Source organism: Panthera uncia, assembly GCF_023721935.1.
Source record: "Panthera uncia isolate 11264 chromosome B3 unlocalized genomic scaffold, Puncia_PCG_1.0 HiC_scaffold_1, whole genome shotgun sequence".
In the NCBI taxonomy this organism is placed as follows: Eukaryota; Metazoa; Chordata; class Mammalia; order Carnivora; family Felidae; genus Panthera; species Panthera uncia.
The window spans coordinates 36899261-36916285 of record NW_026057582.1 but is presented as its reverse complement, the minus strand read 5'-3'; the positions used below and the strand labels follow the sequence as shown (position 1 = coordinate 36916285).

The window sequence follows — 17025 nt, the reverse complement described above, 5'->3', positions numbered from 1 at the left end:
ACCTTCCCAGTATGGAATCTCAGAAAGGAGGTCTTATACCACAAACCAATGACCATGACCTAAAGGCTTAACAAGTACTAATAACACTAATCATACCTCCAGTACAATGATCTTAAGGTTACTCTGGGGGGTTAGAATTAGGCTTGGATAAATCATCTAAGTCAACTTGAAGGGGTAGGTAATGGTGAAGTCTCCCCCATAATCTTCTTTTAAAATAGCTTCTTTGATACGTATTTCCTTAATATCTGATCTGACACAATCCAGTCTCAGTCTGAGTGTAGAACACATGGTCTCTCAACTCCTTTAGAGAACATTCTAGTCCCAGGAACACCATCCAGGCATTTAGTACTCAGGAAGCCTGCTAACTCCCAGATACTTTTGTCATTGCCAAATGAGCTCGTATTTACTAATCCTTTAATTCTCTCAAAGGAGCATATATTAAACCTAGAGTGTTTATTAACCTAGAGTGTTTGCTACGGAGACTAAATTTATGAAACTTTTATTCTTCTTAATTGTAAAAACCTGCAGAAAACTATCCTGAGATCAACGTTAGTCAAGAATTCAATTACTAACTAAAGTATTTTCTAAACTATGTATCACCCATCATATCCTGGCTGCTTTTTTTGGAATTTAATACACTGCCAACAAAACCTATGGGATGTGCCAGATGCTGCCTTTCTAGATGCTGGTTTCCCTTGGAAAGAGCTCTGCTGGTTACAAGGCTGTGAACAGAATTAAATCAAAGAGTTCCCATTCTGATTTTCGTACCACTCTATCAACACTGTTTTTCATGTGCTCAATACATTCTGAAAAGTAAAATGTATTATTTTGCATTTTATTTTCTAAGGCTGAATAAAAATTAAACCAATGCAAATAATATGGAATAAACACCTTTCCGAAGACAAAGTAGTTTCATTTTAATCTTGTTAGAGACTGGAGCCTGGAAAACCACCACCAACAATAATTTTTTGGTAATTAAAAAAGAAAAACGAGATACTTACAGCCAACCATCATCATGGCCACTGAAAACATCTTCTCCACATCGGTGGTAGGAGCTATGTTTCCAAATCCTATGGTTGTAAGGCTTGTCATGGTAAAGTAGAGAGAGGACACGTACAGAGAATCCTTGCTGGGTCCTCCTTCCCATATCCCTGCACTGGTATTATATCGATACGGAGTCCCAATGCTCAAGGCCAGCTGGTAGAGCCAACTGTCTATTTGGATCGTGTTCGTCACTTCATCGATGACCTCATAGTCCCCAATGCTGTACCATATGCAGGCCAGCCAGTGGGCAACTAGTCCAAACACACATACCAGGAGCACGAGGACTGCGGCTCCATACTCTAGGTAATGGTCCAATTTCCTAGCAACACGGCCCAGTCGCAAGAGACGCACCACTTTTAAAGAACTGAAGAGACTGCTGATTCCCTAAAGAAAATAAAAGAAAAGAAATGACAGGACACTTTCAGAAAAGAAAAGGCTGGGAAACAATTCAATGGTTTACCTTCATGAACTTGATTGCCCATTTATATGCTAAGAACATACACATAATATAGCTATGACTTCAAGTCCACAAAAAAGCTAAAATGCTAAGGAAACTTTTTTCAAAAGCAGATTTATTTTTCCACCAAGAAATAAGATATTTCTGAATTATTAAATAAGACAACTTTTCATTAGCTGAGGAAGATCCAATTTATCTTCATAAGTGAAGTATAAATAGCACAGAGGAAAAAAAAAACAAAGGAGAAAATTGCTCAAATGCAATATATACAGAGCATAGAAATGGGATGATGAAATCAGACCTTTTATTACTTCTTTCCTATAAAACTTTTCCTCTACTCAAAAACATTTATTTTTACTTCCCATTTTGTAATAGCTATGAGCAGTAAAACTTCTGAAAAAGGAATCCCAATCTTACTGGCAAGCAAACAGGAAATACTTCTGTGCATACGGGGACAATGAGCAAATGCCATTGTTGCTTCCACTACCTCCTGTCACAGTCATGATAAGCACTAAATTTGTAGAGCTCTGAAAAAGTTAAGAGTTGAACGTAGAATGGGTACATAATCTACAAAATCCGATCATCCTTTAGCAATAGTTACAGAAAAGAATACCGTAAGGGAACAGCAACAAGGTAATTCATATTTTGCTCAGAAGCTTAAAGTCCAAATACAGCATTATCCAATGGAAATACAGCATCTACTGTCTTCAATCAATGAAAGCCCCATAATTATTCTTTTTGGAAGCACATAATAAGCCATGTGGGGAAAGACGATAAATTCACTCCTGATGCAGGTAGGGAATATAGAGCTGTGATCTGGAAGCCTCTCGTCTGACCCTCACCTCCAAGACTCATGAAGACCATGACTCCCTTATTGCTAATTTTTTCTCCCAGAGAGGAGACAAGGAGTCTAGCATAACTTACCCTGAGCTTCCTTCTGACCAACACAGAAGAATTGGTTGGTATAGTGGAACAGATGTGACAGCAATAAGACTAATTTGGGCATTGTAAAGTTCTTGACAGTTAAGGTAAAAGGATTACTAATGTATTTGGTTATGTTCTACCCCATATGGTAGGTAGCATATGATTTAAATTTTTCAAGATAAATATTTGAAATAGAGAGAACAAAGAGAAGTAGAAACAAGAGAACTTGTACAAATGAAAGAGTAGCAGGAGCATTTTGACAGTTTTCTGTCTCAACCTCAATACCTTGGGCTCTTTTTCAGTTCCTATTCTCAAATGCTGTGGCATCAGTACAGCCTTAAAATAAATTCTCATTTTGCTTGAACACTTGAGGGGGGAAAACAGATACCAAACTTTAGGCAGTTAAAAAAAAGCAGAATTATGAAAATTCAAAAGATGAATTGGCATAATTTACTGACAACAGATACTGAAAGGCAAGAGCATTGGGTGTTGTATGGAAACCAATTTGACAATAAATTATATTAAAAAATAAGTAATAAAATAAAATAAAAGAGAAAAGAAAAAGAAAAAGAAAAAGAAGAAGAAAAAGAAAAAAGAAAAAGAAAAAGAAAAAGAAAAAGAAAAAGAAAAAGAAAGGCAAGAAGATTCAAGAGAGCTTGGAGGCTTTCAGAAATGGAGCCGTGTAATCACGAACAATGAAGACAAAAATAAGCAGTTCTTAAGCACTTCCATGGGCCAACCTCTGAGTTAGGCCCTGGGGACATGAACATAAATATGCCTTGCTTCTGCTCTGAAGAAACCCATAGTCCAAATGCATGACAAACTCAAAACAGCATTAAATTAAAAAATTAAAACAGTGCTGCTATGGACGTACTTCTCTAGCTAGCTTAAAATTTTAAAGGAACTATGATACTGCTGTGAAAATACTGCACAGAAAAGGTATTTCTACCTGAGTTTTTTTCTCTAAAAATGAAGAGAAGAAAAAACAGAGAGGAAATCGTTATCCTCATTCGAACTAAAAAAGTCACAACTCTCAACCAGAATGTGAAAATCAGGGCCTACTAGAATTAGGTCCAAACAGTGGCAGAGCAAACCCTCCTGATCTCTGACATAGGCAGAGCTCTCCAAAAGGAGATGGTCCACCCCAAAGGATACCTGCTCTGGACCCCACTTAATCAAAAAGCACCATTTTCTATGGCCATGATTAACACTACTTAAACATTACAACATATTTTGCAAGCATGCAAACTCTGCCACAGGTTCTATGACACCACTTTCTCCTGGGTTTTGCCAACTCCCCAACCGATATCTCTTTCAAAATCGTTTTCTAGGGCTACCCCTCTCCATGCTTCTGTGATGTGTTAGGGTTCTCATCATGATTTTCCTCAGCCCTCTCCTGGCTGATCTACTGCATATGCATGATTCTACTGACTTCTCTATATGGATGATTCACTGGTCCTGTCTCCTGAGTTCCTGACAGAGGCCAAATACGCACTATACATCTGCATTTAAATGTGTCATGGGTGTTCACAAGGTAATTGGTCCCACAGGGAATCCCTTGTTCCACTTGAATGAGTTCTCCATCACCAACTGTCATGAGTGACATCATTACCTGCCCTGTCCCTCAGACCTGAGGCTGAGCTTCCTGCCACCCCCAGCTGGTTATCAAATGTTATCACAGGACACGAGCAAGTGCTCAAAATACATCTACTTAATAAACCTCTCAAAAATTTCCCTTCTTTCCTATTCCCAAGGCCTTGTCTTGGTCATGACTTCATATTTTTTCTTCCTTGTGTCACCGGAAGAGCCTATCAGCCACCCTAGCTCTGTTCCTACTCCCTTTAATTCAGACACTATACAGCCCACCGGTCTGGTATATACTTAAATCACATCTATCTATTCATGTACCTCTCCAACCTTCACTGTTACTTCATACCTACAGGATTAAGTATTAGCTCCTGATACTCCTAGTCCCTCAGATTCTTAGTGCCTGTTCCACAACAACCAACCGCTGTGCAGTCTTCCCGTCCTTACCCCCAACGAACCCTGCAAGATTCATCTTTCTAATACACAGTACCCTCCAGGGACTCATCACAGACATTACATCAACCACAATCTCCAGGGCAGGCCTTCAAGGTGCCCAGCCCCACCTCTGTCTGGACCGCCAGGTCATCTCCACTATGCCTGTGCGTCTCAGTAGTGCTCCCATCAAACCAAACTCCTGTTTGCTCCCAAACATAATCCCCAAGGTTCACTTTGAGTTTGTCCGGAGTGTACCCTTCAAGGACTTGTAAAATCAGGAACTGTTATTCAAAAGTATTAATATGCAAATAAGCAAGCTTGCTTTATTTGGAAAGCTGTTTTAACTTTCTCATTCTCTATCGTTTTGTATTAAAGAGAATTTAATGCAATCATCCTCAAAACTCAAACTGAAACAACTTGCTTTTAAAATGTGATGAAAGGGTGCCTGGGTGGCTTAGCTGGTTAATCATCTGACTCTTGATTTCAGCTCAGGTCATGACCTCATGTTCGTGGGTTCGAGCCTCACGTCAGGCTCTGTGTGACAGCACAGAGACTACTTGGGATTCTCTCTCTCCCCCTCTCCCTGCCTCTCTCCACTTGTGCGCACATGCACGCACATGCGCGTGTGCTCTCTCTCTCTCCTTTCTATCTCTCAAATAAACATTAAAAAAATAAATACATAAAATGCGATTAAATACTTAAAACTTGAAATCATGCAAACGTTCATCACCAGTATAATGGGTAAATAAACATTCATACATTTAGTGGAATACTATCCAAAAATAAACATGAACAGACTATCTATATACAATAACAAGAATAAATCTAAAAAACATCATGTTGAGCAAAAAGACCAAATACAAAAGAGTGTATACTGCATGCTTTCATGTACAAAAAGTGTAAAAACAGGTGTAATTCCTCTGTGGAATTAGAAGTCAAGATACTGGCTCCCTTTGTTGGTGGGGAAGGGTAGTGACTATGATGGGCATGAGGAGGATTGTGGGATTCTGGCAACATTCTGTTTCTTAATATGGCTAGTAATCATTACATGTGCTCACTTAGTGAAAATTCTTTGAGTTCTACACTTAAAACTGTAATTTTCTTTAAGCATGTTATATTTAAACATAAAAAATAACGTTAAGGAAAATCCAGCAGTCACTGCTGTGTTGTTAATATCTCACCATAGTACACAACTCAAATTCGTGATTTCTTCAGCATCATGTGATTTTTTTGAGGGAGGGTCATATTCAATATTGTATTAAAATAAGAGACTTTCCTTACTTATGATTCACTCTCACAACCTTTAGATTGGGCCACAAATAGTATTTAATTCCTTGTTTAGACCAGTCCTCAAAAAATGCCCTCCTTCTGTACCAACACCTTTTTAATAACAATTTCTTGATTCTGTACTTTCCACCAGTTTTATGTGCTCATTTATTTTCTGCTTCATTTCACTCCACATTTTCCAGACCTTCTGTGCCCTCCTCTGAAGTCCAGAGGATTTCTGCCTCTATCCCAACCTCTGAGCTCTTAGCACACAAATCCCTGGGGTTCCACAGGTGGAAGAGAATTTCAAACACATGAAATGCATAATAGAACACAGCAGGGTTAATGGAGAACTTTCAGTCATCAGTCTTCTGCCTTTCCAGCTTATTTCCTTACTTGACAAGCCCCTCAAGCCACAGGAGCACAGCAAACAATATCCAGCACATATCGCTGAGGTATTAACTCCTCAATATTTTTATGGATTCCCACACTAAAGAGATGTGGGATGTTATTGGCATAAAAATCATATATTTCAATGATAAAGCCACCTAAAACACAAATCAATGCTCTCATTGGACCATAACTAATGATAGTAGGCAAATGGCTACTATCAGCTAATATATTTTCCTACCTTCTTCCCTTCTTGCTTTATAAAGAGAAAAGGGATGCTCCAAGAACTTTTTTATACAAAGATACATGACAAATAAGTGGGAGTGACAGAGGAGGAATGCAGGTTTGTAAAATCCAGTGCATGGTGTTTCACCTACATCTTACATTCCCACACACAGGATGTTGTGGTAGATTTTTTGCAAGGAAAAAAAATTTAGCTGTGGTTATTTTCCTTCTTATATCCACACTGCTTGGCTGTGTGACTTTGCAGCTCCTCCCTCCAGGAAATAAGGTCATTTCTCCAACCCTTGAATCCAAGCTGGCCCTATGGTTTGCTTTGGCCAACAGCATGTGGTGTAAATGACTCTGTGCCCGTGCTAAGCCTACACCTCAAGAGGCATAGCACCTCCACTCAAGGTCTAGGAACCCAGCTTAGTTGCCATGTAAATACCTATGAGGTTTTTGAATGATGAAAGACCACAGAAGCAACCCTCTGAATCATCCATTTGAGCCATCCCAGATCAGTCAGCTACCAAGCAACTCAGCAGTTTACCACAAATGCATGGGCAAGCTTATCAAGATAAGTTAAACCTAGCCCAACTTAGCAGAACCACCTAATTTAGCCAAAAACTTGTGAGTTAAAGAAATGGTGATTGTTACTATCCATCAAGTTCTAGAGTAGTTTGTGATGCAGGGAAAAAAGGTAACTGATAATGGGCCACCTGGGTGGCTCAGTTGGTTAAGCATTTGACTTTGGCTCACGTCATGATCTCAAGGTTCCTGGGTTCAAGCCCTGCGTTGAGCTTTGCACTTACAGGGCAGAGACTACTTGGGATTCTCCCTCCCTCCATCCCTCTACCCCTCCCCACCCTCTCCCTCAAAATAAATAAACTTAAAAAAAACTGATACAAATGTGGGGAAAATATATCTGTTATGTGTTTATGTGCATAGAATTTCATACTTGGTATGACTTAATACTAGGGACTATATAGATTGCCACTAGATACAAAGGTCTCATTTTAATAAGACTGTCCAATATAGGTAAGATATGGGTATGTAAAATAAAATTTAACATATAAATGTTAGACATTATTTATCTTTTATATTTGGAAATGTGTCCCTATTCTGCTTTGAATAGATCCATGCCAATGAATATACCACGAGAATAGAAAACTCAAAAGAAAGAAAGAAAGACAGAAAAGAAAGAAAGAAAGAAAGAAAGAAAGAAAGAGAAAGAAGTAAAGAAAGGTAGTTTACAAGAAACTCCTCCCCCCTTCTCCCATTCCAGACTATATCTCTGGTCCTCTTTTAATATCTAAGCAAATGTCAGCATTGGCCATTTGATTAAGCAAACCAGAAACTGAGAAGTATTCTTGTCAGAAGTATTCTGAAATTCCTCACACCCAATCTATCTCAAAACCCTGTTAATTTCGGCTCCTAAGTATCTCTCAGATGTATCCATTTCTCTCCATCTCTACTGTCACTACCTAAGGCCACGCTACTAGCATCTGTCTCCTGGATCTATAGATGTTTCCTAATAAGTTTCAAGTCCTTTATTTGTCCCCATCCAATTTGCTCTGAACACTATGTAACTCTTATACTTTTCAGGGCACCTGGGTGGCTCAGTTGGTTAAGAATCCGACTTCAGCTCAGGTCATGATCTCACGGCTTATGAGTTCGAGCCGGGTGTCTGACGGCTCAGAGCCTGGAGCCTGTTTCAGATTCTATGTCTCCCTCTCTCTCTGTCCCTCCCCACTCATGCTGTGTGTATCTCTCTCTCTCTCTCTCTCTCTCTCTCTCTTTCTCTCTCTCTCTCTCAAAAATAAATAAACATTAAAAAATTTTAATGAAAAAAAGAGTTACTTTACAAAATCACTCCCAGTTTAAAATCATATGATGGCTTCCCATTGTTCTTAAATCTGTTTTGGTTCACACAGACTTGCATGGTGTGGCCCATGCCTACCGCTCTAACCTCATCCTTCAACATTCTTCAGCTCACTCTTCATCCAAATTTCAGGTTTTGGATATGCCATGCTCCCTCCGACACAGGGCCTAGGCACTTGCTAGTCTTTCATGCTCTCTATCCTTAGCTTAGCTAGCTTTTTTCATACTTCAGATCTCAGCTCAGTCACTGCTTCTCCAGGAAAACTCTTCTCCAGTCTAGATCAGGTCATTCCATTATATAGTCTCAAAGGACCATGTACATTCCCTTCAGGACATGTGCCTTAGTTGTGAGTGTATATGTTCTGTTAATCCTTTTATTTAGCACTCCCTTGCAAATAGTAAGCGCCAAATACTTATTGAAAGAATGAATACATTATTTAAAGAATAAACTAACCAATACATAAGTCTCTCATAATAATTTCTGACTCCTCCACCACTGATATTGTATTAATAATTAATAGTTATTTCATCTTCATGGATAGCACCATAGCAAGCAACTGAATAGAAACCATAAAACAGTAATAAGCTCCATTTCATAAGCATTGGGTCCTTATTCTAAATAGATTATATACATGAATGACTACATAGTGCATTTCCATTTTCTATTGTAGAACACAATCTAAAGACTGAAAGAAAATTGCAAAGTACATTTATTATCTGAACCTTTAACCCAGATAACAAATTCTATTGCCTCCTTTCTATTCAAAATTCACTTGTCCAATTCCTGCTACCAAGAGATCCATGGGGAAATAATCCTAATTACTCCATACATTAGTTAACATGCTTCAGAGAAGGTTCTCAATTTAGATAACTTGTACATACTACCTGTTTTAGCCAATTTATATTCTTATCAAAACACAGTGGCATAGATAGATAGATAGATAGATAGATGAAGAGCAGACATCTATCTTCAGTAATATCCATAATGTACTAATTTTTTAAGTGCTTCTTGTTGTGGAAAAGACTTTCTCTTTAATTGGATCATAATAAATATAAAGCAGGACCAAAATACACACCCTAAAAAGAGGTATATTGCCTGAAGCTTCAATTTTTTTTTCACACATTATGATACATGTACAAGCAAACTAAGTTGAAGGATGCTTTAAATTCTTCAATAACTTGTTGCTGCCTTTACAATAATCCAAACGCCTTAATGCAACCTAACTCTATAGTTTTGCCTTGTGCATCTCTGTCTTCTGCTCTCTGTACTCCAGTCATAGAAAACTTAATTCTTTTCTTCAAAAATGTCATATTCTCTCACCTGGGAGTCTCTAAACATGATGTTTAAAGCACTCTCCTGAACCTACAAATCACCCCTTGTGCCTGGTTAACGTCTACTCATCTCTCAGGTCTGGGCTTAAATGTCTATCACTTCTTCAGAGACTTCCCTTAACTATCCCCATCTTCAAATAGATTAAGGCCCTTGTTTTAAAGCATAAGTACCTGGTCCAGGAAATGCTGAGGGAATAATGGAGGAGGCAGTGAGAGTTGAAACAAAGGAAGGCTGAAGTGGCCATGATGGACCAGGTAGTAAAAGTTATGAAGATTCAGGGATGAGATCCAAGAGATAAAGAAAAGGAGAAGAGAAGGTAAAAATTCAGTCAGTAGAGAAAAGGCAGGAGAGGATACTGACAGGACTAAGTGAATCTTACTAATAGTAGAACGCTCAGATCTACAAATTCTGGAAAAATAGAAGAGGAGGGTGAACAGTCATGTCCTCCAAAATCATTTTCTAAAAGTGGTCCTTTTCCAACAATTGTAATGATAATATGTGACAATGTGGTTTTTAAGGCTATTCTAAAAAGATGATGCAATCTCAAAGCAAACCTGGGAGACATGCAAAGAAGGTGGTCAAAGAATAGTAGCTCCCCTTTTGTAAACTTTTTCCTCCCTACCCAATTCTCTGGCCCAACATCCACTTCCAGGCTCACTCCCCTAATATTACAACTTGGCTGCCTTGGACCACGGCTTCCACAGCTCTGATAGTCCAGGACCATACATTAGTTCCTAAGGTCCCATGTTTCTTTTCCAATTTTCTAAAAAATGCCTGCTCTTATATCTCCCATCACTTCAGGTTATTTGAGTCTCTTTTCTTTGCAACAACAACAGCAACAAAACCTTAACCTAACAGTTTAGCCCAGTACATGTTTTCCCACATGGTTCAACTCCTGATCATCCCAGTTATTAGCTGTATCTTATTGCCCTATATTATGTCTGTATATAGATCATATCACTATCTGAAATTACATATATACTTCTTAAATTTTCCATACATGTTTGCTGTTTTTATCCACCAGAATAAAAACTCTGACCAAGACAACCTTAATGCACCTTGATTAAACTTTAGACGGGCTTTTTTCCTGACTCTAGGCCCTGACCTCCATTTTCTTAGAGACTTGACTTTAGAAAACTTTCAATTATAAATTCTTTCTCTGCCCCTTTGAGATATAAATCTTCTCCCAGACTTTTGACAGTTGTACAAGCCAGGAATGTCTTTCTCAAGGACTTGGGAGCCATCTTTTTGAAACATAATCAAGAAAAATAGTACCCCTATCTCTCAGCATCTGTGGGCAGGTAGGAGTTTAACTTTGATGACAGCAATTAGCAAATATAGATGGCTTAATCACATTGACCAACTTCTCTGCCTTCTGTTTCAGCATGGTTGAGTTCAGTCTCTCTTTCCTATTACAATAGTCTTGAATGAAGTCTTTCTTGCCATTTTTAACAAGTGTTCAGTACAATTTCTCTTTGACAGTTCCATGAAGATAAGGAGGATTTGTGTGCTTGTTCACTGTTGAGATTCCCAATATTTAGAATAAAGAAGTAGCTCAATATATATCTGTTGAATGAATGGAGGAATGAAATCACAAAAGGTATTTTTTTTTTGCATTTAAAGGATAACTTTGAGAGAAAAATAAATCCCTCTTGGCTATTCCTTTATATTTCTGAATATACTGCCACATCTCAAAATTCAATCTAAGTACATGGCTTACTAATCACACTAAGGAGAAGAAATTATCAATTCTTAGTGATATAACTTTATTACACACACTGACAGGCTTCTACACGTGGAAATTGTATTCCCTAAATATGATTACTTTCTTTGTCAGTAAAGGTGAAAATGGCATTAAATATATGTGCTATTATTAAACTTTAGCTATATTTTAATACTGAACACAAAAAGTTCAAGTGGTTCTAAAATTCTAGCAGGACTATATTTGAGTTAAAAATTCTGCTAGTCTAACAATTTGTAACTATCATAAAATAACTGTTGCGCAAGCTTCTATCATCTATGCTTCTCACTCATTGTGGCCAAAACAATTACAACATCTGCAAAAGCTCAAACAAAAAATTTTGAGTATGGCCATTCACAACTCAGTATAAGCCTGTGTATAAATGTGAATATAACTTAAGATGTCTGATTTTGCCTAACACAATGACCTAAGCACAAACAAATCACAGTGAAAACTAGCATCTTCTGGAAAAATGCACACCAGGCATCTGATTGTAAAGTCCATATTTTTGTCTGCAATGCTGACCAAGTAAGCATTCACGCTCACAAGACTGTCATAAGCCATGCTTGTTCTCATTAGATATCTCAGAGGGATACAGGGAAGAAATCACTGGTTATGAGTAGGGCAGCAACAGGCATCCTCTTCCATAGATTTGACCTCATAGCAGTCTATGTAGCAGTCCAGAAAACTATGCTTTGTACCCTCTCCCAAGGAGACAACCATCCTGACTTAAAAACTAGAGAACCGACCCTGCATAACCCCACACTCAGCCTGGAGACTCAGAGCTGAAACCATGTTAACATGACTTTTACGTAATTCCTCTATCTTCCTTAGCATGACTTTATTTTTCCAGGACTCCAGAAAATCAAATGGTTTGATTTTTCACCATAGGAACTTCCCAAAGACCCATTAACTCTTCAACAGAAAGCATAAATAGTTTATGCCCTAAGGTTCTTTGAATTCTTTGCCTCAAAATCCTCATCTTGCTGTCTCCAGAAATCCTGGATTATTATATCTTGATACTTGAACTTTACTCAATCCTGATTCTTGACTTGAAGGATTTAAAGGCTTTAAAGGATGCCAAATACGGTTATCCATACACTTACCCCTGAGTGGATAGGTGAAAGTCAAGTGTGAGTAAACTACCAATCTAATCCTCAATAAATGTTTTGGGGCACTTGAGTGGCTCAGTTGGTTGAGTGTCCATCTCTTGACTTCAGTTCAAGTCATGACCTCATGGCTAATGAGTTCAAGCCCCGCAGCAGGATCCACACTGACAGTGCGGAGTCTGCTTGGGATTGTCTCTCCCTCTCTCTCCTCCCCTCCCCACTTGTGCTCTCTTTCTGTCTCAAAATAATAAACTTTAAAAAGTGTATATATAGATATACATATACATATACATATACATATACATATACATATACATGGATATTTTTTTATTGTTATTAGAATCACTAGGTTGTAAAGGTGCTTTCTCACTCAGAGAAGGACTGGGAGGTATATAGGTCTTAAAACTGTAGCTAAGATTTTTTTAAAGCAGGCTACTAAAAAACCTAAGTCCTGAATACAAGGTAGAATCACCCCACAGGTAATACATGAAAATTTCATCACAGTAAGAGTCTCAAGCTCTTCAGAGGAAAGAAAATTATCAGGATAAAGAGGGGCATTGCATAATGATGAAAAAGTAAATTCTCCAAGATGTAATAAGCCTTAATGTATATGAACATAACAAGAACATCAAAATATGTGAGGCAAAAGCAAGTAGAACTTCTAGGAGAAATAGATAAATCCACTGTTACAGTTGAAGTCTTCAACACCTCTCTGTCATAAATGGTCAGATCTACCAGGCAGAACATCAGTAAAGACATAGTAGAATTCAACAGTACCATGAATCAACTGGATATAATTGACATCAGTCAACTACTTTATACAAAAACAGCAAGTAAAACACATTCTCCTTAAGCTCACATAAAACATTACCAAGATAGAACATATTCTAGACTAACACACACCTTAACAAATGCAAAAGAATAGAAATCATACAGCATTCACTTTTAGATCACAATGGAATTAAGCTAGAAATCAACAGAAAGATAGTCAGAAAATCCCAAAATACTTGAAGACTAAACAACACACTTCTTTTTTTTATTTTTTTTTAATATTTATTTATTTTTGAGAGAGAGAGAGAGAGAGACAGAGCATGAGTGGAGGAGGAGCAGAGCAAGAGGGAGACACAGAATCCAAAGCAGGGTCCAGGCTCTGAGCTGTCACAGAGCCTGACACGGGGCGTGAACCCACACTGTAAGATCATGACCTGAGCTGAAGTTGGACACTTAACCAACTGAGCCACCCAGGTGCCCCAACAACACACTTCTAAATAAGAAATGGTTAGGGGTGTCTGGGTGGCTCAGTCAGTTAAGTGTCCGACTTTGGCTCAGGTCATGATCTCACCACTTGTGAGTTCAAGCCCCGCATCGGGCTCTGTGCTGACAGTTCAGAGCCTGGAGCCTGCTTTGGATTCTGTGTCTTCCTCTCTCTCTGCCCCTTCCCTGCTCATGCTCTGTCTCTCTCTGTCTCTCAGAAATAAATAAATGTTATTTTTTTTTAATAAGAAATGGTCACAAATAAATCTCAAGAAAAATTTTAAAAGTTTTTGAACTAAATGAAAATGCAAATGCAACATATCAAAATTTGTGTGGCACAGGAAAGTAGTGCTTAGAGGGAAATGTATAGCTTTGAATGCAAATAATAGAAAAGAAGAAAGATCTAAAATCAATAATCTAAACTTCTACCTTAGTAAACTGAAAAAAAGAAAAGAGAATTAAGTACAAAGTAAACAAAAAGAAAAGACATAATGAAAATTAGAACGAAAAAAACAATGAAATTGAAAATAAGAAATCATAAGGGAAAATCAACAAAACCAAAAGCTTATTCTTTGAAAATATAGATAAAATTATTAAGATTCTAGCCACACTTACTAAGAAGAAAAAACAAAGAGAACACAAATTACTAATATGAGAAATGAAAGAGAGAACATCACTATAGGTATCATAGACATTAAGAGGCTAATAACAACAATAATAAGAGAATACTATGAATAAATCTAGAAGAAAAGGACCAATTCCTTGAAAGACTCAATCTGCCAAAACTCACACAAGAAAAAATAGACTATTTGAAGAGAACTGTGTCTACTAAACAAACTGATTAGACGATAGCCTTCCAAGACAGCACAAGGCCCAGATAAGTTCATGGGTGAATTCTACCAAATATTTCAGAAAGAAATATAATAATTTTATACAATATTTTCTGGAAGATAGAACTAGATATGATACTTCCTAACTTATCTTTTGTAATACAGGATTACCATAATGCCAAAATCAGACAAAGACATTATGAGAAAAGAAAACTACATACCAACATTTCTCATGAACATAGATGAAAGAGTCTGCAACAAAATATTATAAATCACATCAAGCAATCTATAAAATAATTACACAATATGACCAAGTAAGATTTTTCTTAAGTATGCACGGCTGGTTCAACACTAAAAAATCAATTAAGGTAAGACATAACATTACAGACTAAACAATAAAAATCGCATGATTACATGAATAGATGCAGAAAAACCATTTAATAAAATATAATAGCCACTCATGATATAAAAAAAGAAAAAGAAACCTCCCAGAAAACAGGGAACAGAACTTCTTCAACTTGATAAAGAACATTTACAAAAAACCTACAGCTAACATTATAATCACATACATACAAGATGTATATATATGAGGAAAACCACAAAACTTTGATGAAAGAAATCAAAGAAGAACTAAATAAATGGAGTGCTATCCCATGTTCATAAACAGGGATACTCAATATTGTCAAGATGTCAGTTCTTCTCAATTAGATCTATAGTTACAACACATTCCCAATCAAAATCCCACCCAGTTATTTTGTGGATATCAATAAGCTGATCCTAAAGTTTGTATGTAGAGGCAAAAATTGTGCAAAATAGCCAACACAATTAAGAAGAATAAAGTCAGAGGGCAGATGCTACTCAACTTCAACATCTGCTATGAGTCTCTAGTAATCAAGACAGTGTGGTGGAAGTAGAGACACATAAGTCCATGGGACAAAACAGAGAGGCCAGAAATAGACCCAAATAAATACAGTCAACTGATCCTTAACAAAGGAGCAAAGGCAGTACAATGGAGCAAAGATTCTCTTTTCAACAAATGTTATAACTAGACATCCAAATGCAAAAACAATGAATCTAGACACAGGCCTTAAACCCTTCACAAAAATTCACTCAAAATGGATAATAGACCTAAATTTAAAATGCAAAACTATAAAACTTCTAGAAGATAATATGGGAGAAAATCTAGGTGACCTTGTGTATGGTGGTAATTTTTTAGATACACCAAAGGCATGACCCATAAAAGAAATAATTAATAAAATGAACTTCAGTAAAATTAAAACTCTGCTCTGTGAAAGATACTATCAAGAGAATAAGAAGACAAGCCACAGACTGAGAAGAGAAAATATTTGCAAAAGACATATCTGATAAAGGACTATTATATAAAATATACAAAGAAATCTTAAATTTCAACAAGGAGAAAATAAACAACTTGTTTAAAACATGAGCAAAAGACCTGAATAGACACCTAACCAAGGGAGACATTCAGATGGAAAATAAGCATATGAAAGGCTGTTCAACATCTTATGTTATTAGGGAATTACAAATTAAAACAACGAGTTACCACTACACATCTATTAGGATGGCTAAAATCCAAAACACTGACAACACCAAATGCTTGTGAGGATGTGGATCAACAGGAACTGTCATTAATTGCTGATGAAAATGCAAAATGGCACAGCCACTTTGGAAGCTAGTTCAGCAATTTCTTGCAAAATTGAACATAATCTCCCCAGATGATCCAGCAATTGTGCTTCTTGGAATTAACCCAAATGAGTTGATAACTTACTCCTACACAAAAACCTGCACACAAACTTTGCAGCAGCTTTATTGATAATTGCCAAAACTTGGAAGCAACCAAGATGCCCTTCAACTGATGAACAGATAATAAACTGGTACATCTAGACAATGTAACATTATTGAGCTCCAAAAAGAAATGAGCCATCAGCCACAAAAAGACATGAAGGAACCTTAAATACATATGAAAACCTGAAAGAAGCCAATCTGAAAAGACTATCTACTGTGTGACTCCAACCACATGACATTCTGGAAAATGCAAAACTATATAGACAGTAAAGGGATCAGTGATTGCTAGAGGGGAAGCGGGGGAAGCGATAAATAGGCAGAGCACAGAGGATTTTTAAGGCAGTGAAAGTATTCTGTATGATACTGTAATGGTGGATACATGTCATTATATATTTGTCCAAACCCAAAGAACATACAGCTATGGGTTTTGATAATAGTGTGTCAATGTAGGTTCATCAGTGGTAATAAATGTACCGCTCTGGTGGGGGATGTTGGTAATGGAGAGGCCAAGTGTATGTGGGGGCAATCTCTGCATGGAAAATCTCTGTACCGTCCTCTCAATTTTGCTGTGAATTTAAAACTGCTCTTAAAAATAAAGTCTATTATCATCTGTGCAAACACACTGATAAGAAAAATCAATAAATTCCAAGGTGGACTGGCCAGTGTTTCTAAGGATCTAATTAGATTAAATGTAGGAAAACTAAAAAAAAAAAAAAAAAAAAAAAAAAAAAAAAAAAAAAAAAAAAAAA

General features: G+C 37.2%; 1 protein-coding gene across 1 annotated transcript in view; it reads right to left on the bottom strand.

The window, feature by feature from the left end:
- Positions 1 to 17025, bottom strand: part of LOC125909447 (potassium voltage-gated channel subfamily H member 5-like) — a 94201-nt gene continuing 77176 nt past the window's right edge. The window contains 1 exon segment of the mRNA XM_049612657.1: positions 1 to 1428. Coding sequence (XP_049468614.1) covers positions 913 to 1428 — 516 coding nt within the window. The 3' untranslated portion in view covers positions 1 to 912.